A 27623-nucleotide genomic window follows, 5' to 3' on the forward strand; every position below is an offset into this window, starting at 1 on the left:
CACTTTTGGACTTGTTCCTCTCGCAGGATATCTCCTACCCTTATTAACATACACTCTTATAAAGGGGAGCTCTGTGCAGCAGCGTGTAACACTTATGTGGTTGTTTTCAGGGAAGCACAGCTGTGACTATCTTCTTCCCGGAATGGCAAACAAGATAGTTGTTAGGTATTAAAGCAAATTTAGCCTCCAGACACAAGCTGTTGCTTTTTTTTTTTTTTTCCTAGATAAACTAAGAAGTCTCATGTAACCTGCAGCAGTGTCTTGTAGGTGGAAAGAAATGTGCAGCTGGAGGGGCGTCGGAGCTTTTTCCAGCAGTATTTGCGTCAATAAAACAGCCTGAAACTTTTATGGCCTTGGCAAAGCTAACGTAGGCTGAATTAGTCACAGCAGCAAAGCTATCTGCTCACCAGTAGAGGATCTTCACATTACAAACTTTTCCTATAAATCTCATGAGGTTTAAGAGGATTTATCTGGCAGTAAAATCTATAGATTTTTACAGACCCTAGAGTTTGATTTTACTCTTTCCAACACATTGCAGAACCAAGGTGAGATCTTCTGCCTCCTAGGTCGTTCTTTCTCAGCTTTTTTGCAGTTGCTGCTGCTAACTGTTCAGTCTGCATGGATGAGTCTGTGGTCCTTTGCTGGAAGGCAGCAGAAGTCAGTGGAGCCCAGGAATATTTCCCCCTTCCAGTGTCTCTCTCAGTACACTTCTCAGGGTGACTGCCTCTCTTGTTTAGCCAGTTGTGTGGTTATAATCCCATCACATAAATGAACAAGAATGCAATTCCATGGCATAGGCTACAAATACATCCAGATTAGTATTTTCAACCTGTTTCAAATTTGTGGGCCCCTGTAGAGTGAATCTATGCCTATCAAAGTAAACCTCCCTTTCTCAGTTATCTTTCAAGGTCTCCTAAAAGTAGACCATAGGCTGAAGACCACTGATCTAGAAAAAAGGACCTCCTTTTCAGTTGAAATTTAGGCTACCTTTACTCAAAGGTTCAGGACAATCTCAACACCACTTAGACTATAAATTGTCTGGTGTAGGAATCACTTTCTCTTTTTCTACAAGGGCTGTATGCAGTGCACTGGTCGCTGTGCCTTGTAAGCATTATTGCAGTATAAATAAGAAATGGCACTGTTATTTGAGGGCCTTCAAAAATATCACTCTTTTAGTAAGTTTCTGATCACTGGATTTGGAATATTTGGAAATGATTACTATTAGTTGCCCATAACCAGGATGTGCTCCGTGATGGTTGGCAGACTAGAGGTATTGGGTAAACATTGTCATAGTTGACTGAAGTTGTGTGGTTGCACCCTGACTTGTACAGTTTTCATAAGAGGAGATGCCAAGACCGAAAGAAAACATGGGAGTTTCATGGAGAATAATTACAATTGTTTATTCAATTATTAGCCAGCTCTGAAATGACTCAGAACACAGCTGCTTAGATTTACAGGCAGTTAACAGATGTAAGTGTTTGTTGGCTTTTTCGTTCAAAGTGTTGTAGTGGGGCACTGTCCTGGGCCAGATGTTTCATAAAGCTGAAGGCTTGAGGAAATGGAACAGTCTTTTGTCTCTTTCTTGCATCAGTTGCTTTGTCTGTGGCTAAGAAAAAGATATTCTGAAGGTGATTTCAAATGACATCTCTTGAGATAGCACAGTAAGCTAGTAACAGTATTCAGTGAAATTTGGGCATTTTAGTTTCTGGGACACTGAAATCTCTGGGATTCTCTGATCTGCTGTTTCCAAAGACTGCAATTTTTGATGTGACTTCATTTGGTAACTCTTGCATCTGCAATAATAATACAGTGTACTAACTGCTTGACTGGTGGAATTCTTCTTTGAAAATATTGAAAACTGATACTCAGTTATGCCTCAGAATTATTGGGAACTTCTGTTACATTAGCATTCAAATGTCATACTTTTTGATATGGATAATTGCTTTGTGACCAGAGATAGAATACCCTATATAGGCCATGTCATACAAACAAGTATTTACAAGATACTGCAATACACTGTGTTTTCTAAGTGATGTTGTTTCTGGTTTTAATTTTGTGTTGTTCTCCTGTACCAGCCTTCTGTGCTAACCTTCTACACTAAATAAAAGAAATTAACATCACATTTCATACCAAACCACTGACCATAATACATAATACTTCAGTGTTTTTTTTGTTGTTGTTTTGTTTCTCCCCTCCCCCCCCTTCTTTTATTTTTCTGCCTTATTTCATTATTTCTCTGAGGTTTCTCTCTCCACTCAACCCTCCTTGTCTGAGGGTGATGTACTGCTTTTTTTTCCTCCCTTCTGTTTGAAGTACTTTGCATTTTTACTTTGCTATATGCAACTACTAAAGAATCAAAAGCATCTATCTGTACTGTAGGTAGCAAGATTTGTGAAAAATGTAAGACATTCTCTGTCTTTTTGTCAATGACAGATTTTCATTTTAGGGCTTACATCTTTCTTCTGGATAGGTACTGACCAAGGTCAATGCAAGTTCCCATTTGGGGGTTAACAGCCTTGATCATTACAACTCCTGATAAGGCTCTGGGACTTCCTTTTCTGCTGCCTTGTCTGCACTCATGTAGGTATGTACAGAATGAAACCAGAGCGGGTTTGTTAAATCTTTGTTCTGGCTTGATAGCACCTGATATATCACCTTCCCCTGACCAGTCTGCAGTGGCTGAGCACGAGTTGTTCAGAGTAATTTAAACTTGCCTGAGGGCTGTGATGAATTATGCCTGCTGCCTGTGACCTGGTTGGCTTGTGCCACTCCTAGGTGGCTAGAGATAGAAAAGTATTTCCTCAAGATAGCTTTTTGCTGTTGCCTGGTAGCTTAGGACAGCACAGGATGCAGTTTTGATGAGGATTGGGATGGCTGAACAGTGGCACAGCAGTTATCTAATAGGCGATTGGGAATGCGTGCTGCATTAGTCAGCGATACAGCAAAGGAGATTACAGTTCTCTTAGCATCCTCTTGCAAATCTGCCCCTCAGGATCCTCCCAGATCCACAGCCAGATAACTACCCTTGCAAACCACCTGCTCTGGGGGTCATTGCTCTCTGATAGCAGCAAACCAGACTAAATCCAAGGGAGAACCTTGGGCCAGTTGTGCTTGAGAGAAATACTCCAGGGACTGGTTGGTGATCTTGGAGCGGTTAGTTATGGGCTGAATTCAGTCTATTGCCTAAAAAAAAGCTTAGTTATTACTCATTACTCAGATGGTAGCTTAAAACAATTAGTCTAATTATGGTGAAGCATTGTGCTTTAAAAGGCACAGCTGAAAGTAGAGAACCACAAGGTTTTAATGTAAGTAGTAAAAGTTCTTTTAATAAGCTAGATGAGCCAGAAGAAACCAGTGGTTATACGTTTGAAGGAGTTTCCTTTAAGTTGAAGTGAATTCCTGTAATTAGATGAGCTTGTCTGCCATCTGAGCAACCTGTATTAGCAGTGTTGAGAAGTAGCTTAGTTGCTGCTTAAAGTGACTCCAATGTACTCTTTGTTGCATTCACAAGACCTCAATTGATATTGCTTTTTTTGTGCATGTGGAGTCACCACAAAGCATGCATCAAGAAAAAAAACTTTTAAAGGACATGATCTTGCAGCCCCTAAATCAAACATACAAACCAAAGGCCTCTTGTGGCATATCTTAATATTTCTTTTCTGAATAATCAATTTAAGGTAAAAAGAAACAGCTGAGTTTTGAGAAACAAGCACCTCCTGTGCATCCAGTAAGCTTTTCTGCTATGCAAGCAACTGAACAGAGAAGAGGGAATGGTTGGGCTCCTGCTCTAGCTTTGAGTGTTTTTTAATGTCCTGTCAAGAGAAAAGGGGTAAGCATCCTGCGTTCTGGAGGGGTTGTAATGGTTTGTCCTTACCTGGTGGTTTTGGTATGAGAAGTGTGGAGTGGGACTAGTGGTGACTTTCTTCCAGAGCAGGATGGTTGAAAGCCATCCTTGTCTACAAGGTTGAAATTAACTGCTCACTTTTAGCCTTATAACCTAAAGCACTCAAAAAAAAAAAAATCATTGGGAAGAACATAAGCTCTTGTAAGGCTGAAACATGGTTTTTGTTTGTAAGGCTGTAGATGCAAATGTTTTCAGGAATAAGCCAGCAGAAAAACTTTCTGAACGAGAACAGATGGGAAATGTAGAAGGCTGTTATCTACCATAATGCTTAAGAAAGCATAATGAAGTGGAGGTTGTGCTTAAGGACCAAGGCTTCTATTGATTTTGGGACCTGAGCTGACAAGGTAGTTGTGTTAGCTTTTGAATTTACCAGAAGTCTATTTTGTGAAAATTGCAGCTGGTCTGTGTGCTTTTTTTTTTTTTTTTTTGAAATACAGTTGCATCTGTAGAGGATCCAAGCAGCGCTGCTATGTGGAAAAGCAAGTGATCTCAAAGATGTTTACTTCTGCATAGAAACATTCCCAGACAAAGAAGGAATCAAACCATCTCCCTAGAAAGATTAAGTCGATTCCTTCTGTACAGTATCTTGTTCTTTTCTTATGTTGACTGTCTTCATACTCATAACCACTAAACTTCATCATCTTACTCCCATTCTTTACATGCACTAGCTGTTTCCCAAGGCAAGTGGCATGCAGTCATCTTGTATTTAAAGTGCTTCCACTTAAACTTTGTAGTAAGAGTAGGAGTAAAACGTTTTGAACTTTGCAGTCTATGATTAAAAGTTTTAGCAGCTGTTGCTGTAAAGACTTAACCTATGTGAAAAAAATTGGAAGCTTATTTATCTCATCTACCTACAGGACCCAGGCATAAAATAAGTATGATAGTATTTTATTTGATGTTAATGATTTTACTAGAACATATAATTACTGGAATGATTGTGTACTCCTTGGCATTAGTATACATGGAAGAGTATGTTCTATTAGACAGGGGTATGATCTAAAGCCCCCACACTTAATAATACTGCTTTGCAAAGCAAATGAGTATACCTGTGCCTGCCAATTAAATTGTATTGTGGGTGGAATAATTAATTTGGATGCTAGGCAAGAAGCACATTGCAGATTATTTTTTTTTATATGGGGAGAGCCCAGGTTAAGATTACAACCATTTTCCCTGCCTTATCCCCTTGTACATGGCATGGATGCAACTGCTTGCTTCTACAGAACACCACCCCTCCCCCCCAGACAATCAAATCTGGGACGTGTCTTTTCTGTCTCTTAAGCGTGTGTGTGTATGTGGTGTCTTTACAAGTAAGTAGCAGTTTTCTGCTGTTGTAGGGACAGATTTATTTTTCTCCAGACTCTAACTCGGAATGGATATACTTGTGCTTGTCTTCAAGTGCATGCTGAAATTCATCATCAGTCAGCAAAACTGAAGCAACACAGATTTCTGTATGTTTAACAGCATTGCGTACAGTTTCGCCGAGTCACAGCCAAAATGAGAAAAACATTAATACCAGAACTGATGAGATTCAGTCCTGGTGATGTAAAGAAATGCTATGATGTTCGAAAGCATATCTATCTGTACAAAGCTATGGAGAGACTAGTCGATATAAGCAGACTTCTTAAAAGAAAGGAAAATCCCGAAGGGGAAAATAACATGAGGTTACAGATCCCCAACCATAGCAAGCAAACCACTTTCAAGTGGTACATGAAGGCAAGTCCTGACCACCAGTGTGGAAGATACTGATTCATCAGTGGTGTGAGTTCCTGACTGCAAAGGCAGCAGGAGGGACAGAGATGAAGAACTGACAAATGGAGCTGGATCCCACTTCATGTGTGAGTGAAAGGCAGAGGTCCTACTGTGTGAGGGTATGAGAGATGCTGTGAGAGAGAGCAGAAAAAGATGGAGGTGGGGGGAACAGAGGCTTATCTTTTGCCTGTGCACAGGAGCACTGCTGAGGGTGACGGAGCAAGCTGTTTGGGAACCTCCGCAACATGAGGTGTTCTTGCCTGTACTACTTCTGATGCACAGGCAACACCCGGGAGAAAGGTTTGCCTGCCTGCAGTCTTCTTGTCACTCATGCCCTTTTACCAATAGTCACCTGGATTCCCTTCAGAGAGGAGTTCTCATGGTTTCTTCATGTAGCTAATGCCTTCAAAAACTGGTGATTTTTCAGATACGTGGTTTTGTATTACAGTGTTGTAAAGCTCGACGTTTAAACTTCTATCATTCTTTCTGCAACAATGATTGTACTCTGTCAGTCGACATAAAACTGGAGGTATTTGGTCAGTCCACTGGAACGCTATTTTTAGCACAAGCAAACAGAAACCAGACTGGCTTATGATCAGTCCTTTGGGGAAAGGGAGGTAGAAGGATGAAGAGAGAGGATGAGACTTCTCTTGAAGGTTTTTCCTGTTAGTCACAGCACTGAGGAAAAACAAACTCCATATGGAACAGATCATGTAAGGCCTTTAAAACATATTTGCAGAGACTGTACAGTTTCTTAAAGGAATTTGGAACACTTTGTGGTTTGGGGGTTTTGTTCTTATATTTCCCATTTGGGGATGTGTGTGCATTTTCATTTGTTTTAATTTGGCCCAAGTTAAATGCATCAACCAGTAGTTTGTTTTATTATCATCTTTGAAAGATCTGTTCATAAAGGGAAAACATTCCCTGATTCCCTCAATGGGAAAGAGTTATAAATGCTTCTCTCCCAATATTTTTCACTAGAGAGGGTTTTGATGCTTTTTTTTTTTTTTTTTTTGTATGCAAACGAGGGTCAAATTTTTATCCCCAGTGCAAGGTCAGAGTGTAGTGTGCTGAGGCAAGGATGTGTGCTCAGTTGGATGCTCAGTTCAGATACAGAGTAGCCATGCAGTACAGGAGGTCATGACTGGTGGGCTGGGCTTAGTGGAGCTACTAGTGAATATCTGAAATTACTTGTGCTTTGTGCTTGCCCCATTGAGCAACTTTGTAGAGAGCCATTCCAGAGTATTACCCATGGAGTCCAGCCTTCTGTGATCTGCCTTTCCTGCAAGGATAGGACAGTGGCTGGCAAGGAAGGAGGGGTGGAGCAGGACTTACCCCTTGGTGGTAACTCTGCTCTAATTCTGCAATGTGAATGAATATTGTGCGTAACAATGGCTGTCATGAAAACACTTGAGGGTGGGGATTACTTTTTTTCTTTAGTTGAGAAGCTAATATAGTCCTACTTATTACATGTAAACCTTTGGTTTGAAACATGGCCAAAATTAATAAAGAAATGTGTTAATCTTTTAAGAATCAGCAGTGGTCTGAAGCATATTCAATGTGCATGTTGGGAAAGAGCTCTGGGCTTTTGAACTAATGATACAGAAACAGACCCCGCCAGACTACTATTTTTTTTTTTTTTAAGGATTCCCGTGAGAACAGGTAAGATGAGGGCAAACACTGAAACTTCCTGCTGTAATTACTTGTTTTGACATCTAAAAACTATGAACTATGTTAACCTCCCAAATTTCCTCATATTCCAAATGCTGTATATTAGCATGAGTAAAGGGAGAAATCATATTGCAGAACAAAAACAGCGGAGCTTTACTGAACGTGAGTTACGGAAGAAGGTTTTGCAGGAAACCAAGGGTTTTCTTAGGGCTTGGAAGAATAAGGACCACTGAACAAGTGTGAAGAATTCAGGCAGTTTCTCTGTTGGTGCATGTCTTACACAACATTTTAGGAAAAAATCAATTAAAAAGTAACTTTAAACTCACTTTTTCAAAGAAGATGGCCAGGCAGGCTGCCAGGAGGCAGGTGTAGTCTCTAAAAAACCTCTTTGAATTTGCTTTTTACGGATTGATTTCGCGTTTTGGCGCTGCGGACTCCCCTACAGGAGCCCGCACCAGTCCATAGCGGTGCTGTGCGTTACATCGCTGGATGTACAACCGGCGGCGGAGCGAAGCTGGCGGAGGGCTCGGCTCGGCGGGGTGGGGAGGGGGCTCCCGGCCGGGCAGAGGGGCGGCGCCGCGGCCGCGGAGGGAGGGCAGGGGACCCGTGTGCCTGCTCCCTGCCTGCAAACGGTAGCTGGGCTTTTCCCCCTCTCTTCTTTTCCTCCCTTCTTCCCGGAGCTGTAATCCGACTGCTCTCTCTGGCTCGGCTCCAGAGGCAAGTCCGAGTGGTTAATTTCTCTCTTTCCCCTTTTCCCAGCCTCTGGGGGAGGCGGAGGAGGAGGAGAAGGGGAGCGGAGTCAGCTGCAGCCCGGGGCCGGGCCGGGCCTCCCTGGGAGGGGCTGGGGCAGCGGCCGGGCTGCGGGAGCTGCATGGAGGAGGGGAGTTTCACAGACTCCCCTGCCCGCCCGGGAGGAGGAGGAAGTTTGGCGGTGAAGCCGCTGCCCGGCGCCCGAGCGCACGGAGGGAGCCGGGGCGCGGGCGCTGCGAGGGGCGCAGCCGCTGGCGGAGTTACGGGGGCGGGGGGCGAGCGGCCCGCGCCCTGCGCCTGGATTTTAAACGGGAGGCGGAGCGGCGGCGCGAGGGCCGAGGACGGCGCGAGGCGGCGGCGGCCGCCGGTGAGCGCGGGGGCTTTGTTCGCGCGGGGCGCGCCGGGGAGGGGGCGGCGGCGCACGGCACGGCCCGGTGCGGGCGGGTGGTCGCCGGAGGCACCTGGTGCCTTGCAGCCCCCTGAAACCGGCCCGGCGGGGCGGCCGCGGGGGAGCGGGCGTTTGGTGCCCCGCAGCCTTTGTGCGAGCCCCGCCGCCCCCCGCGCCGCTCCCCGCCTGTGGCAGCCGGCGGGGCGGGCACCCTGCGCCCGGCTGCCAGCGGGGCGGCGGCGGTCACCGGCTGCGGTTCGCTTTCCGCCGCGGCGCTTTGTGTCTGGGCGCCCCGCCGGGGCCGGGGGCTGCGCGGGGCCGGGTGGCTTCGCCGGGTCTCTTCGCGGGGGGCGGCGTTTCTCTCAATACGCGGTAAAATCGCACGGCGTTCCGAGTTTTGTGCAGATGCTTTAGCAAACCTGTGACTTTTGGAAAACTCCGCTCCCAAGAAGCCCTCGATTTTTGGTGTTTAAAGTAACGTTAATCGGATTGTGATAAGCGGTGGCCTAATGGGGGTTAGCGATGTGATTGATCTTGAGTAGCAGGACCGCGGGTTCTGGGGAGGGAAGAAGAGGGAGCGGCAGTGGGGGACATTGCGGTGTCCTGCCGTCCTGTGGGACCCTGGGTGCGTTCTGCATCTCCTGCCCGGGCTTTTCCCCCGCTTTGCGGGTTGCCTGTCCCGGTTTTGTCCCTCCAGTTGAAGGAGAAGCCCTGTGGAGCTCATCCTTCGGTTAGCGTTGACAGACCTGAGACACTCATCGCCTTTCTTCACAAGCCACAGTGCTCCGACTATCAGGGCAAAGGACCTGAAACAAACTTAGCTGTATGTTCAGCTGGCTTCCAATATGGTCTGTCTTTAGTTGGCTTTTTTCCTCCCTTAATTATTAATTGGCGGGCTCAGAAAGAACTGTGGCCTGCCTTTTTTCTTTTAATGTTTGCGGGTACTTCAGCAATTTAATAATGCTGTCTGGAGAACCTGATGACTTATAGGTGTTTTGAAAGCTGCGTAATAAGAGCCTGCTAATAGTCTTCTTTTGCTACTGTTTCATTCTTGGAGCGAACAGACTTTGCTGCTGGAGAGTTGCGGTTCAAATTTCCACAAGCGTTTGTTGCCCGCGCCTCTAGCTAAATTTATAAAGGAATTCTGTTAGCTTGTACAAAGCTAAATCTGGCTGTAGCAACTCCTGGCTGTGCAATTCACTGTGATTGGCAAGGCACAATATATAGCTTCTCTGAGATTTATTTTTACTTTTTTTTTCCCCTTTTTTTTTTTTTCCTGGTGTGTGTAGCACGTAGTTGTCATAATTTTGGGAACTCTTTACCAATGTATGTGTGGGTGTTTTGAGATGAAAACACAAGAGTTATGCTAAGGTTAGAAAATGTATTAATGGGGTGCTTGTCTTGAAAATATGAGATGGCAGTTTGAGAGCGGCCTCTTAATGAATATTGGTATTGTTCTCAGGTCCATGCAGATGCTTAGCTATTAAACTTCGACTCTCTACTTCTCTGTGTTCTCAGTTGCAGACTAGAAATGATGCAAAGCACTCTGACAAATGGTTCTGTTTTAAACGTGTTTGTTTATGGGAATGCTGGCTTTTTCTCGCAGACCTGGAGAGCCCTAGGTAAACAACGTTGACCTGTGGCTGTGTGACTGAGTGCATCCCTGCAAAGGCATATTATGATTCTAGCACTAGGCATTAGTATGTCATTTTTCTTGTTTTACTTATGATTTAAAAAAAGAAAAAGAATAATAAGAAAAAATGAGTGTGTAGTTGAATTGGTTTGTAATTTATAGTTTTACTTGATAGCATCTTGCAAAGACAGTATTGTCTTGATTTTTAGGTGAAGGTAGATGTTAATAATGCACAGCTTTGCAAATCTTCAAGTAGTGACCTTAGATTGTTGGCAGCTGTCATGATTTCAGGACATCTGCTAATGTGTTCTTCTTCCTTGGGCAGGATGTAGAGAATACAAGTTAACTGTCCAAGGGCATATTTTGAGCCTAAAGTGGTTGCTTGTGAAACCTTGATATAAACTATGCCCAGTAGAAAAGATTTGGAGCTAACCCACTGAGTTCTTGGTACCTTCCTGTGTGGTGTGGGTTTTTTTTTGTGTGTGGAGTTTTGGGGAGTTTTTGGTGGTTTTCTTTTCATGGGTTTGTGTTTTGTTTGGTTTGGGGGTGTGTTTATTTATTTTTTTGTTTGTTTTTATTTTAAACCTTTGTTGTGACCTAAAAGGTTAAAGCTAGAAGGGAAGTAAAAATATCTGCTTGCTTGTTTAATAAGTAATTTAGGCAAGTCATGAGTCTCTGGTACTTTTCGCTACTGTTATCTGTATAGGTTGGTATGGTTGAACGTTTCACTGACGTCATTTTTCATGTGGCACTGGTATTAGCGTTTTTGCTAAGTCAGTTGTTGCAGTGTGCATGTTTGAAAGCTTCCTCGTGCTTTTGTTTGGATTACCGTATACCTGTCGTCCTCTGCCTTTCCTATGCTTGTGATTTCTTGGCTCCAGTTCAGGAAAGGCTTTTTAAGCCTTGCAAACTAGATAGGGTTATAGCAACTGATGAAGGTGGGTACTTGAAGTAGTGCTTTATTATCTTTAAATGCAAACTCTGCAGTGCAAAGCTGATCTGTTTTCTGAATATAAAGCTAACAGAACTGTAATTGTGATAATGGCTTCTGTCATTTTACCTTACTGAAAAGATTATTGATAACAGAGCTAGCCGAAGCTCTGTCATAGCATCACCCATACGACTTGTAGGCTCTGAGTACTTTTGAGATCAGCCCAGAGACAGGGTTAACAAGTACAGATTAGTCTGAGATACTGCTATAAAAAAATAAGTTTTTTTATATGGAGGTATCATCTCTACAATTTAAATGTGCCCTTTGTATTTAAAAAAAGGCCAACCCCAACAAAATAACTTGTAGGGAAGGATACTTAAAAATACATGAGCTCCGAATGGATGTTGGCTTTCTTTGGTTTGTTTTTTTTTGTAATGAAGTCTCAACAGTCTTTTAACAGATATTTAGGACACATTAAAGTATGCCAAAGACTCATTCAACTGTTGATTTTTATTTATTTGTTTGTTTCCCTCCTGCTTGGTTGCCACTCCAGCAGTTGCTGGACACCACTAAGTCTCTTTCCTCAGCCAAGCTAGAGCTGCAGTTCTTGGTCTTTGGAGTATGGGGTCATGAAGAGAAGAGGTGCCGTGTTGCTGGGTGGCATATCCCTGTTGTGTACCCCAAGTCTATAGGGTCAGATGTTCATCAGATTGGACATTTCAATTATCTTCTGACCCAGAACAAGGGAGCTGTTTGCAGGACTTTGATTAGAAGCGTTTCTCAGATTAGACATCTATAAAGCTGTGGCAGTTATAAATTAGTACGAAGGAATTAATCTGATGCACATTCCCTTTTGTATTCAGTCATGTGTTGAGAGGGATGATCGCTGTCTTAAATAAACACATTTTATTGACACATTACATTAGTTATGGCTTGAAATTACATTGCCATAATTTTCTTAGAGGCCAAGTGTACTGCACAGATATTAGCTAGACTATACAGTAGAAGATAGAATAATGGCATATGAAAAAACAGATGTTAGTAATATAATGTCTATGGAAGATATTTGGAGTAGTTGTGATTACATATGGCAGTCCTCTTGCAATGAGCTGGAATTTTTGCTCACGTGGACAATGAAGATGTCTTGCCGCTGCTTTCTCTAAACAGCATTCTGCTTTTGTAGTGGAGTGGGGAGGGAAGGGAATTATTGCAGCCCTCTGCGAATTCTGGAGTAGCAGAGTAACTTGCAGAGGTCTTGCTGAATGGTTAATTTTGAGAACCTGAATAACTGTGGTTACACAGGAAGAGTTTTAGTTTGTAGCATAGGCAGTGAGGAGGAAAGTGGAAGAAAGTGTTATTCTTGCAAAGCGAGAATTTAGAGGACATGGGACCTGCAGTGCTAGCCACCCCCAATCCCCCCCCCCCCTTTTTTTTTTAAAGATGCTTTTCAAAGCATTTCTAATAGCTGCTTATTTAATAATTGATTAAGCCTCTTATTCTTGGAGACTACCCAAAGCCACCTAAAGAGTTGTGCTGCATCACCAATCCCAAACAGTGTCTTTCCCACCCCAGTCATGGCTCAGACTTCCCAAACTTGTGTGTTTGGTTTATTAACCATTAATCTTGTAATATTTTCCAGTTCCTTTTCATTTTTAAGCTCATTACAGTCATATTTTCCAGTTCTTTTGTTGCAACTGAAATGCACAGAAACTTTGAAAGAAGAGCAGGGGTTCCTATGAGATATCATGGGTCCAAGACTTCAGGCTTTAGAAAAACATCACGCATCACAGGGAGCAGGTGGAAGCACAAAACCAAGGGGGGAACGGGAGCAGAGTGAGTGAAGAGGTATAGTCTTTGGCACATTACCAGTGCAGTAGCAACAGTTGTGATTGAAAGTATGGGAGCCTTTTGCGTGTGTGATTAAGAATACAATACATGAATGTGAAATGATTAAATAATAAATTTATCAGCAAAGCCTGTTTGTGTCAATTCAATTCCTAAAGGAGTGTGTATGTGACAAGCTATCTTATAGTGTTAAGTTTCTCAAGTCACTTTAAGGATATAAGTAACGTTTTTAGTTGTGGTGGTTGTATCAGATGGGCCTGCCTAGTCTGATTCACCAAAAATTGAGTTTGTATGAACATGGCCTAAAATAGATTTAACTGCAAATTTGATTACAAGTGCAGGAAAAGAAAGGGGCCTAGTCAGGTTGGACTGGCGAAGGAAATCGAGAGAAAAGCTACCGACGCTTATCAAGGAGGCCTGAAAGAAGCAGCTGTTCAAGCAGAGTTACAAGCTGCTGAAGACCACTGTCAGCTACTGACTGGGGCACCTTGTGAAGGACCTGAATATGGGGTTGGGCACTGTCTGTCTTCTTGTTAATCACAATGCAAAGCATTGCTGTGAAAATATAAAGCAAGGTGCCAGTTTAAAAATTTATCTAGAAGAGAGACTTGATGCATTTGAGTTTTCTTTTTTCCTCCTTTGGCATGAGCTCCACTAGTCCTGCTTCCTAGTCCTTTGCAGGACCACAGGTGGTTATGCTAGTGTTTTTTAAGTGTAGTGAGTAGGTATAGCTTGGGCTGGCAGGTTTTTCCCATGCAATTTTGTGACTGAAGCAGTGCTAATTATCTTTGAATCCTAAAAGTCTCTCTTGCCTGCTGTCATTGAGTTTCAGACTGCAAGTGGTGCCAAGCCTCTTCCCCTAAGCATGCATTCTGCAGGAACTTGCATGTAAGCCCTGCCCAGATGTTTTAAAACCTAATTTAATGAATGTTAACATTGAAATATTTGGACATTCATATCCATTCAGACATTTCAGGATCACGCCCCAAGCATTAGTATCGTGCAGATAGTGTTCTCTGCTGATAGGATGCACGGGTCCTCTCGCTGGAAGCACTGATCAGAGGTAAAAAGGATGTCACAGGAACAGTGACTGAATCACTGGCTCAGTCACCAAGAATTGTTGTAGATAAAGCTTTGATACCTAGCTCAGGGAAGAGAAGGGCAGCTAACAGTCAGCTTCCTTTCACCGTCATGGTTGACATCTTTCAGCATTGTCATCTGGATGTGGGCTTCAAGGTCAGCTTCTGCCTTTCTATCAGCCCACGTGAGTAGTCTCTATCTTCTAGATTTAGTGCATAGACTCTAGCGCCTGTACTTTCCACTTGTGTTGGGTGGAGTTATCTGTAAACACAGGCAAGTTTTCCTTGCTACTGTCCTGTAAACTCTTCTTTGTTATTTACCGATGTTTACCCCCTGCGTGTCCCCTGAGATTAGATACAGTCTGCTGCAGCTTTGCTGTGATTTTTATGTGCCAGTATCAGCTTGCTGTTTTTCCTTTTTTTTTTTTTTTTTTGTGTGTGTGTGTTTATGTTGCCTGTCCAAGTGAGTCCAGGTGCATGGTTGAGGTCCCAGTGCATTTCAGAAATACAGTGGCAGAATTACTTGCTTGCTGCTGCTGCCACTGATCTGTGGTACTTCAATCTGAAGGAACATCATGCTTTGTGTCCTCAATACCTGATCTGTAGTAAAAATTGTAGTTCCTTCTTTGTAAAGGGTTTTGAAAATAGGTGGGTGAAATGAAGAACTACTTATTATGCAACTCTGTAATCTAGCATTTCAGTATGCACAAAGTTTTCCACTTGCTTTTTAAACTGCAACCAAGTTAATATCATAGAAACATCATTTGAGCTTGCAAGCAGGTTGGTGCTGCTGAGATTAGCATGCTTCACATTCAGGTGTTTGTGAAGCTTTGTCACTGTTTACTTTACAATTCCTTCTCATTACCCTGATAACATACCTTGTGTGGTTGTTCAGAGAGCTGTCATACTTAGTGTCTGAGCGATGTTATCATAGACTTCAGCCCATTGCAGAAACACTAATTTCTCTGAAGAATCAGCAGTCTTAGCCTATTTGAATGGTAGACAAGGATGTATTTAACAATGAATCATTGAATTTGGAGACTTGCCTTCCCTCATGCGCTACCAACATACAAAGTTTGTAATCTCTTCTTTCCGTCAGCCTTCTCTGATAATTGTCAGTCTCTTTCATGTTAGGTGAGTTTGAAGTTGTAAATCTCTGATTTGATCTGTCTTGGTCATTTTGTGCTCCTGCTGTCTTGAGGAGGTTGCTGTCTCTGTCCTGCAGGCAGACAGGCCCACTTGGCACACTCTGTGCTAGATGTAGCCTTCTACATTCATTGCCATGTCAGGTGGGTTATGCTGTGAAGTCTCTTCTGCCTTGTGAAAGGACGGTCCTGACCCCAGTATCTCCTTTTCCTGAGCTTGAACTCATTTAACCTTGTGAGTTTTTCCCAGCTTTCCAGGGGAAAGCCATTAACTTCTCTTCTGAACACCTAATTCCAGCACCAAGTATCAGGCACAGTGTAGGCTTTTTGGTAAGCCACTACAGAAATTCATGGTTTCTCTCATGACAGAAAATATGATCTGTTATTAAGTGCAAGAGACTAAGTTATTCCTGAGGGCTTCAATAACCATTTAATCTCCAAGGTTTTCCTTCTGATTTAGAAGGACAGTATCTTGGCATGCTTCTGTTTCTCCATTGCTTTAGATGATACTGCTCCTAAACTGGTATCAGAGATGTCTGTACGCTAGGAGAGTCAGCGCTAGGCAAATTTTTCAGTTAAAAGGGACCAGGCTTTCTGCAGGCGTTCCATTCAGGAATTGCTTTCCCCTTTCATAAAGACTGCCAGCAGGGAAATGCAGAATAGAGTATCAAGGAAACCCCATCCTTTTGGTGTGAAGGACAGACTGGTTTGCCAAGGCATGAGCTGTGCTGAGCAGAGTTTAGAGCTGATCTACACAGTGGCTCAGCCTGGTGGTCTCCATTACAGCAGCTTGCACTTTGCCACTTCATCTGCAGTGTCTCCCTCTTCCAGTAACGTGGCCTGTTACCAATGCAGGTGTGCTTCCTCGGTCCTGGCTGTACATGCTGACAACATCCCTTGAGTTCTTCAGTCCACAGCTAAGCCACAGTGCAGATCCAAAAGAAACCACACTGAAGAGATTCTTCCTGCGGCTCTGCAGCAGATGGTCCTGCCAATAAACCACCCCCGCTGTCAAATGCACCCAACGGATTTGGCTCTTACACCCCTCAGACCCCTCCAGAGTGTTTGTTCATCCAAAGCACAGCACAGGCACTGACTCAGATTCTCACAGGGTCAAAGCAAAGCAGAATAGATATTTTTCTTCTGCCCTTCGTTGGTGAAGCTTTGACTTGATGATATGCACAGGTCGGGTATGGAGGAGAAGGGATTTCTTCCACACGCTGCTGCACGCTGTTTGGATAGGACGGGATCTGTATCTGCTTTTCAAGTAAGAATTCTGGAGAAACAGAACCACAGCTATCTGGTTTACAGTCTTCAGAAGAAAAGCTCGTCATCAGCCATTGTCACTGAAGATCTGTTGCTTTCTGGTCTCTTTCATCTCTAGGGGAGAGTGCTTCCATACATACTTGACAGATTCATCTGCCCACCCTGGCTGTGTGCATCATGCAGCTATTCAAGCTTCCAGAAGGGTATGGGCGCCTCTTCATTGCTGCTGTCTTGTAGTGATGCTACTAGTAGCCCATTGCTACACAGTTCTTTTTTTCCTTCTACTTCTCTTTACATCAATGCCCGTGCTGGGTTAAAAGTCCTTTTTGTTTTGAATAGAGGATTAGTGACGCCCATCTTCTGACAATTTCAGAAAAATGTACTGGGTTGGTTTCTCTTATTTGTTAATTACGGATGTTGAGTCATATCAGGAGGTGATTAGTTCTGGTGCCTGGGTCAGAGTTACTTGTCTGTGCCCATACTTGCCCAACACTGACTTCTTTCCTGGGGACAGTTTGATGTCATACCAGGGATGGTCTGGAGGAGTTCTGGCAAAGATTCACTCTTAGCTGTTGACCTCATGCAACTCAGCCTTTGTGGTGTTCACAGTTGTGAATGGGTAGAGTGAAGGAAAGTCTAGGAGTGCTGCATGTACTTAGCTCATGAAATTGGCTTAATGTGTCTGGGAAAGCGCTCAGCTGACTGCATGTGGAATAAATCTGTTTCCTTGGGATGCAGCACATCTTCTGTCTGTTCTTCCCAGTTACGTCATGCAATGAGAAGGTGCTACAGTATGTGGCCTTCCCTTGATGCTGTAATAGGCAAGTTGCTTTCCTTGGCCAGAAAAGTTGAGCTTTACATACTGGCACATAACTCAGTAAAATCTTGTCAAATAAATTCTGACTTTAGTCCTCATCAGTGGTGATTAAACCTGCACAGTGGTCTGCTGTCTAACACATGTGAACTTCTACTAAGAATTTTATTGTCAGCTTGTCTTAGAGCATCAGTATGTGGAATTGTTTGGCAAGAGTATTTGTTTTAAAATACTACAGTATATGTTGACACCATTTTATTATGTCTTGTACACAATATGATCCAAGTTGTAAGGATCGAGTCGTTTGGATGTGAGATATGATTTAGTATGGTTGGGAACCAGCTAAGAGCGGGGATGATAATGAATGGAGCAAATGTCTTGATACCCTACTTGTAGTTTAAGCAGATTCCCACTTGCAAGTTTGTGGAACACAATTATATGTAGTTGGGTGGCTTTGGCTTATTTTGTTCTTTTCCCCTAGCAGAAACAGGGTAGGGAAATTCCTGAAAAGCAGAGATTTCAAAACTCAAATCCATGGTTTGAGGGAATCAGTTTTTTAAAGTGATAATGTTAGCCTTTCACTGAACATCTTGCTCCAGGAGCATTAGTGTGTAGCACAGAAGCGTTGTGTCATTTACACTTTTCAGGAAAACTGAGGTGTAGGTGATCTCAGACTCCTAAGAGGATAACATAAAACACCCGTCGTCTTACTGAAAATTATTTTGGTCGCCTCCCATGCAGAGTATACCCAGAAAGAGAACCTTGATTTTACTGAATTTTGAAAGATAGTTTCCAAGTTTCTGGGCTTTTCATTGAACATTACAGTGAAATCTCCAGGTGTCAGAAAGTTTTTCATAAGGTATCAAATCATTGTGGTTCAAGTCAACTCAAACATCTGAATGTAGGTTTCTTTGGGGTTTTTGCTTTTTAAACTGCTACTTACTACTCCTATATGTATTCTAAAAGTGTTTAAGAATGCAAAGCTGCTTTATTAATTGTGATATATTTCTAGAATAACTAAGGCTATTTTAAAACATGCAAACTTTTTAAAGATGAAATAGAAATTGTAGGACAAATGACAGTATCAATTTCTTTAAGTGGGCATGTGTGTGTGTTCTTTGTGGTAGTGTTTCTAGTGCAAAAGTATGCAATATTCTTACACTAATGTTCAAGAAGTAAACAGTCTATTCAACCAAATTGGTAAAAAAATTCACAGGTTGAAAAAACAATTTTCCTTATAGATTGTTCCGTTATGTAATATGAAGATATAAAGATCTGTAGAAAACCTTTTTGAAAAAGTTAAAGAAGGTTGGTAGAAGAACACTCTGTAGCATCTAATAGCTTGTGGTTTTGTTGATTTGGGTGTGACCGTAGGACCTTGTCTGAAGGCATTGATCAGGAGGCTTTGAAAGGCTGTTGGGCCCTCTGGGAGTTAGAGAATATCTCTTGGATTCAGCTCAACAGTTTTACTCTGGAACTAAAAAGCTGTTATTGATGAAACTTCTGTCAAACAAGAGTGGCCCTATAAAAATTTTAGGCTTCTTTAGGATTGTCTGGTTTCCTGATGTTCATATATTTATTTATATATATATATATGCACAAATACACACATTATTTATTATATATATACATATGTAGATATACATACACATGTATGTGTGTATATTTAAGTGACTGTGGTTGTGTTGCCAGTCAGTGTCTTTCTAGGGTTCTTAAAGAAACTATTTCTCTAGCAGTTGAAATGGAGTTCTTTGCCTCTGGAGGATTTGAGACTAAGGAAACTTGCATGCACTAAATGGAAAGTAGGATGGTAATTACAGCTCACTTTGCATTTTCATTTTGCTTAATTTACAATCTGAGGTACAGTCAGGTGGTTGGGCATTTGAATGTTACGAGTGTTACAGTCTAATCACAGGAACCTGGTAAGACTACTGCCATATTTCCTTCTTTAGATTCATAGAAATGTTAGTGGAGGCTATTCTGTGTATTCAGTTATGAACAGAAAAAACTCTAAATGCAATAAATACAATTGTTATAATTGTCACTTAGTGATATCAAAGGGGGGAAAATAAACTCTTTTAATCAGTGAAATTGCCTTGTAGTGTTAATTTACTGCTGTAAATATAGCACCTGAGTGAGAGAAAATATTGCTATTTCATTTAAAAAAAAAGGGAAAAAAGAACCACCTCTCAGATGGAGTAGTTTTGAATTTTAAAAAAACACATCTGTAGATGAACATTATGCCACATTAACAAGATTGGATTGATTGTATTACTGTTGAAAGCAGGCCAATATTTAAAAATGGATTTTTTAAATATAAAATTTTTGCCTGTTTATGATTTGGTTTCCCTAGACCAAATTAACTTGGACACTCGGCAGGGCCTCTATTTATTCTGGCATAAGGATAAGCATGGGGCAGAGCTTCCTGGTCTCAAAAAACTGGTGATGGTAAGAGGCCTCTGCAGTGCTCTCAGCCAGCTGAATGCCTGAGGTATTTTACCATACAGGAAATCAATTGCAGCTGAATGTGCACTGTTTCCACTCCAAGTATATAAACAGGCCTTATGGTGATATAAAAAAGGGAAAAAAATAAAATCCAGTCTTACATTCAATAGCTTCTTGAAAGTTCAGAGCAAGAATATTTGATGTTCTGTTTCTGTGGATTCTTCACTGTCACCTTTGGCTGAGCGCATAGCACTGTATTAGCTCAGAAGGAGAGGTATACTGGTCTTGGGGTCCTCTAGAACAAGCAAATGTAAAGCAATGGCTTAGCAAAATGAAAATAATAAAAAAGTATCCTTATTCAGTTCCCAGTTGATGTTCCACTAAATGTTCTGAAGCTGGCAAGGGTTACACGTTTAGCGAAGGAAATTAGTTCTTTCACTCGTTAGATCAAGAATCCTGCATTTTTTAGGCTTCAAAGTAGGTTAATAAATTTTGCTAGAAAAAGCTGCACCACAGTTGTATCTAAATAGCTGCTTTTTGTGAAGTGGTAGAAGAAACTGTATTTTCATTTGGCTATCTGTCATCCTTCATTGACCTTGTGAAAATACCTAGATCAGATGCATGTACTGGACAGACCTCAGAAAGTGACGCATGGCTCTGATTTGCCTTAGCGGCTGGAGATGTGTCCTTCTGCGGCTCACCAGGAAAGTGAGCGTTCATTTGGATAGAGGTTTCCAGGTATTAAAGATAATTAAGTTTAAAATGAGTGCTCACAATTTCCAGAAGAAGTATGGCTTGAAGCTTTTGGGGTTTAGAGCCTGGGAGCCCAGCAGCACCTCTCCGCTCTGCCACAGTCCTACGGTGCCACCATGGACAGTCTGGTCTAAGTTTTTAAAGACACGTAGGCAGGCACTCACAGAGGTGGTAAGACTCCTAATGGGATTTTCGGAATCACATTAGTGTCTAACTCCTATTCAAAATCTGACCCTTTAGCCTGTTTGAACTGGATTCAGCCCATGCCATGTTTTATTTGGCTACTCTTTAAGGCAGCTGGGCAGGTGGCAGGGAGAGGTGGCTTAGAGGGTACGAGCCGGGGTGAGCGTGGCCCCCGGCTGAGCTGCATGCACAGCTGTGCTCCTGTTTATCCTTCCTCCACCTCCATAATGTCTACGCTCCTTTCTGCAGAATGCCAGAGGTTCAACAGAGGAGAGGAAAACCGACCTCACTTTGCCTAAGCGAACAGTGATTTATTTGGTGAGTGCTCTACCAGGTAAATTTATTTTATTGTTATTATTATTTTAACTTTTTGAAAGTAAGAAGTGACGTTTGTAGTGCCTCTGGCTGAGGTGATTACCGTTGGTGTCCAGTGAAGGTACCTGAAGTTAACCACGAGACTGTTAGCACGCAGGTCGGTGGTAGGCCCCTGGCCTCTGTGGGCCTGCAGCGTTGGCTAGCCAAGGTGGTGGCTTTTCTTGATGTGCACGCTAGTGGGGTTTTCTGCTAATTAAGCTGAAGTTTTGGGGCACCTAAGCAGTTACAGGAGGTTAAGTCCTCCGGTTTAACACTTGTTTCTGTAACTGAAGTTCTGCTAAAGATCTGTAGCTGAAGTTTTTCTTGGTTGCTTGAGTCCATCCTTTTGAAGGTAGAAGTGCTGATGTCACAGAGAAACAGTGGTCTCTCCATGGGGCTGGGGAGATCTGGGACTTCTGTTCTCCCGAGATTTCCTATGTTTCTCTATGTCATTTTGAAAAGAAACTGATCTTTCATAGTTTATTTTTTATTTTTTTTAGGGGGTTAATCTTGTTTATGTGCTTTTGCTACTCAAGTCTTGGAGGACCTGGGGAACTTGAGAGCATAGGAAAAGCAGATTTAGGTGCTATGGAAATGTTACTTGATTGTAATAACTGATTTCACTCATTTGATTATCTGAAACAAATTGACATTCCAGAAATCTTCACAATAAGGCTGGCAGGACACTCCATAGAAAATATTAAATAAGAAGAGGGCTTTAAGCAGGGTCCCTTTCTTCCTTCTTTCCTCCTCAGTCCTGGTGCCAACCCAAAGGAGTCTTTTCTTCTCTCTGAAGAAAATAGACATTCAGTGATGGGCTTTGTGGGTAACAGCATGGACACTGCTATTTGGAAAAACTCAGTCACTTACAAATAACCTCATTCACTCCTTCCAGTGCTAATGCTGCAATCAGTGTAGCATGGATTAGTTTAAAATAAAATAAATAATAATATTAAAAAAGTAGTACATTATGTTAATTGCCACTCTGGCTTCTGTGACTTGCAGAAGGAATGCTAATATGCTATATTAGACTGCTAATTAATAATATTGATTATTTTACCCTACTCATAGTGGGGCTTGTAATGTAATTTTGTAGCATGTATTGATGATCTAATTGCATTAAAAAGTTCTTAAAATTTAAGTGAATGGATCAGATATAAAGTTGCCAATGCTTTGAGATTGCATAGCTTTAATGGATAGAAGCTAGCGGGACTGCGTAGCATTCAGCTGAAGCTTACATCTGACAAACATTAGTGAGCTCTTACTTCCTTTGGATCCAAGGGAGAACCATCTCTGTAAGTAGGAAAACATTTTGCAGGGGCTGAGAGAGGAAAAACCAGAAATTCCTCTTCAGTATTTTCTAAAAATAGCAAGATTTGAATAAGGTTGCATGTTTCAACATGGATTGGAGAAAAATAATTGGCATGACCTAAATTCAATACACTAGTTATGTGTGTTATTTGCTGATAGTTAACTATTATATTTTTTGTCCATGAATGAGGAGAGGCTGTATATTCCCAGGTTCCACACAAAAAATAAATTTAATTATTTAGCTTGAAATATGTGCAGACCCAAATGTGTGTGAAGCATTTGCTTGGTGACCTTAGAAAGTGAATTACTTGCACAGATTTCCCCCTGTCCCTGATTTCAGTTGCATTTCAAATGTGCTGCTTGGCCTTGGTTTTGAGTTGCAGTGATTTTAATATGTTTTCATGATGAACAGAAAAGCTAAACCAGACCGTCAGACTCAAATAACCTCTTTTCTGAAAGCAGGGATAAAACATGGGTTGTGTATGTGTCCTAAGAGGCAGAGGATTTCATAAGATTCCCAGGGATCCATGGCAGACAAGCGTTCACTGTGAAGTGCGTCAGAAAACTGTTGTATCAACAAAACTGTAGTGTGTGTGGAGGTCTCAACTAATGGGATAAAGCATTCAAGGACTAGATGAAGTGCCTTTAATAAGGAATTAATTTCATGGGAAAAAAGAAGAACCCTAAAACGTGAGGAGTGGTGTTCTGTAAAAGAATAGCTTAATGCTTTGGGCAGATACAGCTTTGAGGGACAGATGTTAAATCTGAACCAGATAACCACCAGTAATTTTGCTAAATTTCTTTCACGTGGCAGACTTAAATCTAGAGGTTTTAAGAATATTTTCATTCTGAAAAACTTTTGGTGGTGGTGGGTGAAACATTTTATGAAATTTGTTTATATTTTGCCATTATACTTTTGATCTATATAACAATATTGTCTGTTTTTAATTGTTTCCATGAGTTGGTGTTTATAATACACTAGTCATTCGAAAGAATGAAAATAGACTTCAGCAGCTCTTAAAATAGTGACATCTGTTAGAGTAGGAAATGTCAGATCAATATACTTTGTTCTAGCAATTCAGGATGAGTTTTTGCATGCAGTGTGTTTATGCTAAAAGTCACTACACAAAAAAAAAATTCCTCAAGCATCTGTGCATCACTGAATGCTTTGTTTAGGCCATGTCTTTAATGGTATGAGGGCTTGAAAATCTGTGTGGGGGTGGAGAGGAACGATGCATGCCCATGTGTGAGCTTTACTGTAACTCTGTTCTATTTTTGGTATACAATGGAGCAGAGGTGCAGGGCAAAAATAGGGGTTCAGATGTGATGTGAAGGCCTGTAAACGCTTTCCTGTTGTGGGAAGCGCCTACCAGGTTCTTAGAGCAGTTGCATTAGTGTCCATGGGAATATTCAGGGTTTAATTTAGCATGCTAGATTAGGGCCTAATGCCTTAATTAAGGCTAGCAATTTTTAATACGTTTTCCCCAAACCCTTTGTGGTTGATTATATTATGTCTGTTTCTGACTACAAAGTGCATCTCTAGGGTTTTATGTTCTTGGCAATTATATGAAAACTGTCATTCTAGTTCAGAGTGGTGAAGCTGACCAATGAATGTAAACTTTAATAGAAGGATCCACAGCACAGATGTGACTAGACTTCTTAAAAATACTAATCCAAATAACTTATGCCAGTGTTATATTGAAAGTCTAAACTCTTAGTACATTTAGACTAATTAAAGAAAGATTTTGTTAATTGATAAAACAGTTTTTCCAGATGCTGCTTAATTCTCTTGTCAGTTCACATGTGTGGGATTTTTCTGCTGTAAAAAAGATTAAATGAATTATCTGCACAAAGTCAGGAATAATATAATTAGGATTTTGTGTAATCTATAGACAAAGCGATTTGTTTTTTAAAACATTTGTATATTAAATTGTTGCATAAAAATTCTTACCTTTATTTTTAAAAAAATCAAAAAAACCAAGCTCACAAATCCCCATCTTCCCCCCCAGGCTCGCTCAGAGCGGTCAGTCCTTTCCCGCTGCCATCTCCTATTGTTATGGTCAAATGACCAAGGAAAAGTGTATATTTCCTTTTGTGTCCAGTAGATAGGGGTTCTTAATTGATGACTGCTGCTTTCTTTCTGACAGAAAGGAAATGAATGGGCAGTAATGATTATAGCACATCTGTTGTTTTCTGGTGAGCATCCTGTATAGCAGTGAGATTGTCTTGAAGACTACTATTTTTTTTTTTTTTTTTTTCCTGTTCAGGACTAGTTAATGGAAGGGGGTATGAGTGACATGTGACCATGTTGTTCCTTCGTCACAGGTGTAGCCAGAGCAGAAAAACAAGTTGCATGCTGGAACAGAATGACCTGTTTATATTGTCCAAATAGGTGTATTTTCTGAAAAAAAAAAAAAAAATAAATCTTGCAAAGATTTCAGGGATGTACTGTGTTTCGATTGCATGATGTAGGTAATGACTTCTGTCTTCATAGTATAGTCACTGGGTTGTAAGTATAATGTTCCAAAATCATGCTGAAGACTGCTTCCTCTGGCAAAGGAGTAAAACAAAATAGCACTCACACTGAGGGCCCAAAAGCCGACCCAGTCACACAGCTTTCATTGCAATTTCTAGGATGTAGTTTCTAAGTCTGATACTGTCGACCATCTCCTGTTTGACTATCTTTTGCTTGATGGGTTATAGCACAAGTCTTGGGAATGCTGAGGAACTCACCGGGGAGCTCTGTGGTGGGCTTCTGCTGCCTTGGAGAGGGGCTGGGGATGGAGCCAGGAGAAGCTCTTTACCTGGCTTGACAGACCGCAGAGAGGGAAATTTTGGGGATGGATGAATGACAGGAAAGGATCTGGCAGGGAAGAAGAAGGGGACTTGAAGGTATGGAAGACAAATATCTGGGGAAATGCTTGGGAGGGGTCAGTAAAGCAGCTGGGTGAAGCAGGTATGGTATGGTAGTGGAGTGTACCACAGCTTGTCCTCTGCATCACACCAGCCACAGTTTTTCCGCAACTTATTTTTTCTTTTTGTCTCCTGTATTTTAAAGATGTGAGTGAAAGTGGGATGCACTCTGTGCAAACCCTGAGTGTGCCTTGACAGGCTATCTTTTTGTTCTTTCTTGCTGCACAAAGTGTTTGGAAAAACACTTAATTGAAAGAGCTCTGTAAATCTGAGTCCTTACCACTTTGTTGTCCTCTGTTCCTTCCTTTTTCTTTTATCATGTTTAATTGCAGCATTTCTTGTAAGCAAGGTGCCAGTACTCAGCTTTTGCGCAGACTAAATATTTTGGTGCTTAAAGTGATGGGTAATGCTTGTGTTGAGTTTGGATGAAGCTGTTAACATTGAAAGTTAACACTGGGTAGTGCTACCCTCTTTCTTGGGGGTTTCTGATGTATGTTGGATAAAATTGGGATTTTTTTTCAGCCCTTATCTTGTCGCTTGCCATCTCAAGAGCTGTTGTCCCTGTCCTCTTAAGAGAGAGTCCCCATCACTTAATAAAGGAGGTGTTGAGATGTACAGCGTTGTATCCATAAGGTACTGTTTAGCTGGAAGCTTACAGCCTTCATTAAGCTAAAGAGGTTTTTCAAATGACAGTTATACAATGGCCATAAAGATGAGAAAAGTAAGCAAGAATATACTGTGCTGTAGGTCAACATCAACATAGCTAAATACAAAATTCATGATACCATAAATGAATCATGCTGCAGTTAATGCCCCAGTGATACATATGCCTTTATGGTGTTGGCAAACTGGGTGTCAAAACTGTGACCCTTCCTTTGATCTGATTTCTACCCCCACTCTAACTTTGCAGACAGTGCGGAGTAATCAATTGTGTAATTATCCAGCATAGATAAGGTTAAACTTCTGTCATTGCTGCTTTTCCCTGATCAGATCAGATTTCAGAAAATGGAAAACCAGGTGCCATAAAAACAATTCTAAACTAGGTGCGTTTTTTCCCTTCTTCCTAGTGGTAAAGCTGCTCTTTTTTTTTTTTTCTTCTTTTTTCCTTTTCTTTTCAATTTTTTTTTTCCAGTAGGTTTGTCTAAAGGTAATTTAAGAAACTAAATAATCTTTTTCCTTTCTGAGTGAGATACACAGAGACCCTGTTCATGCCTCCAAAGCCTTTTAAATGTTTAGCCTGTCCCCATAGGATTTCAGACTTATCTTGCATCTGTTGGCAAGCATTATGTTGTAGTTAAATACTAGTCATGGCACCAGCCAAGTAATACAGGAAAAACCCACCAAATCAGTTGAAAACTATTTGCTCAAGTCTTTGTAAGTTCCATTTCATGGATCTCTTAATGCAGTATGGTGGGTTTTAAGAAAGATAGTAAATTGTTAATTTGAGATTTTTGCAATTCTAAGCACAACATTGATGTATTATTCTGCATTTCTTGACTCATGAGAAACACTTGAATATTTGTGTGACAATGTATTCCAGTTGCTAAAATATTTTTATTATGGAATTCAGCCTTTGGGAATAGATGTGAGTTCTTTCATCCTGAGCTAAAGATGCAATATATGACTTAGAGCAGGACTGTAGGTTGTTTTACAAAATTTTCAGACATCTCTGAGTATTGATGCATTGATGACTATACACACAAACCAAAATCCTATTAAAATGTCTGTTGAGGCAGACATTCATTAAAGCATAATACACAGCAACTCAGTAAAAGAAACTTCAACAAGAACTTCAACCTCTAAAAGAAAGATTAGCTACTCTTTTATCAGCATGGTCATCGCTTTGAAGATACTAAACATCTGGTTTCCTTCTGGGAGAATTATGTTCTGTCCACTTGACCCTTTGTAAAAGTAAATATTTTTATTAGTTAACGTTATGTAGGAATCTGAAAAAAATATTTAATACATGAGAAAAAACACCTTTGCATACTTAGCTTCAGTTGCATAAGTACAGTATATCAAATGCTGTTTTGTTCTCAATTAATGAGTTTCTTTTGTAATTAAAAAATTATACCGGTATGGAATTTGGTATGAGACATAACTAAGATTTTCCTTATTTTCTTTGTTTTCCTTTTTAAAAGATTTTTCTTTTTTTCCTCTCACTTCCTTGTCACCTCCCAAGAGTGTGTTTGTTACCCTTAAAGACATTTCAGCCCTAACTGCTTTCCTTCAGCCATAGCTTTAAACTGTACTTCAGGGGTAAACCTAGCTTGGATTGTATTTGTTTACTACGTAATTCAAATGTGTGAAGTTACTTAGTAAGGATAGTTGTATACTTTGTACTTGAGTATCACAGTCTTCTGTGATCAAATGGAGGTTAAAGATTATTGGAGATGTAGCTTCTAATCCTGTTTTCAAGGTAGAATAGAAAAGACCTGAAAATCATAATTGTTATATTTGTTTATTCCTTGTGGAAATAGATTACTTGG

General features: G+C 41.2%; 1 protein-coding gene across 2 annotated transcripts in view; it reads left to right on the forward strand.

Annotated features, from left to right (window-relative positions):
* Positions 1-5046: 5046 nt before the first annotated feature.
* PLEKHG1 (pleckstrin homology and RhoGEF domain containing G1) overlaps positions 5047-27623 on the forward strand; it is a 139439-nt gene continuing 116862 nt past the window's right edge. The window contains exons 1-2 of one of the 2 annotated variants that reach the window (XM_080389686.1): positions 5047-8441; positions 20806-20890. In XM_080389686.1, coding sequence (XP_080245812.1) covers positions 8196-8441; positions 20806-20890 — 331 coding nt within the window. In that variant the 5' untranslated portion in view covers positions 5047-8195. The remainder of the gene's footprint in view (positions 8442-20805; positions 20891-27623) is intronic. The other variant, XM_080389688.1, reaches the window with a different exon arrangement.

The sequence above is a fragment of the Falco punctatus genome (assembly GCF_963210335.1).
Source record: "Falco punctatus genome assembly, chromosome: 5".
NCBI lineage: Eukaryota > Metazoa > Chordata > Aves > Falconiformes > Falconidae > Falco > Falco punctatus.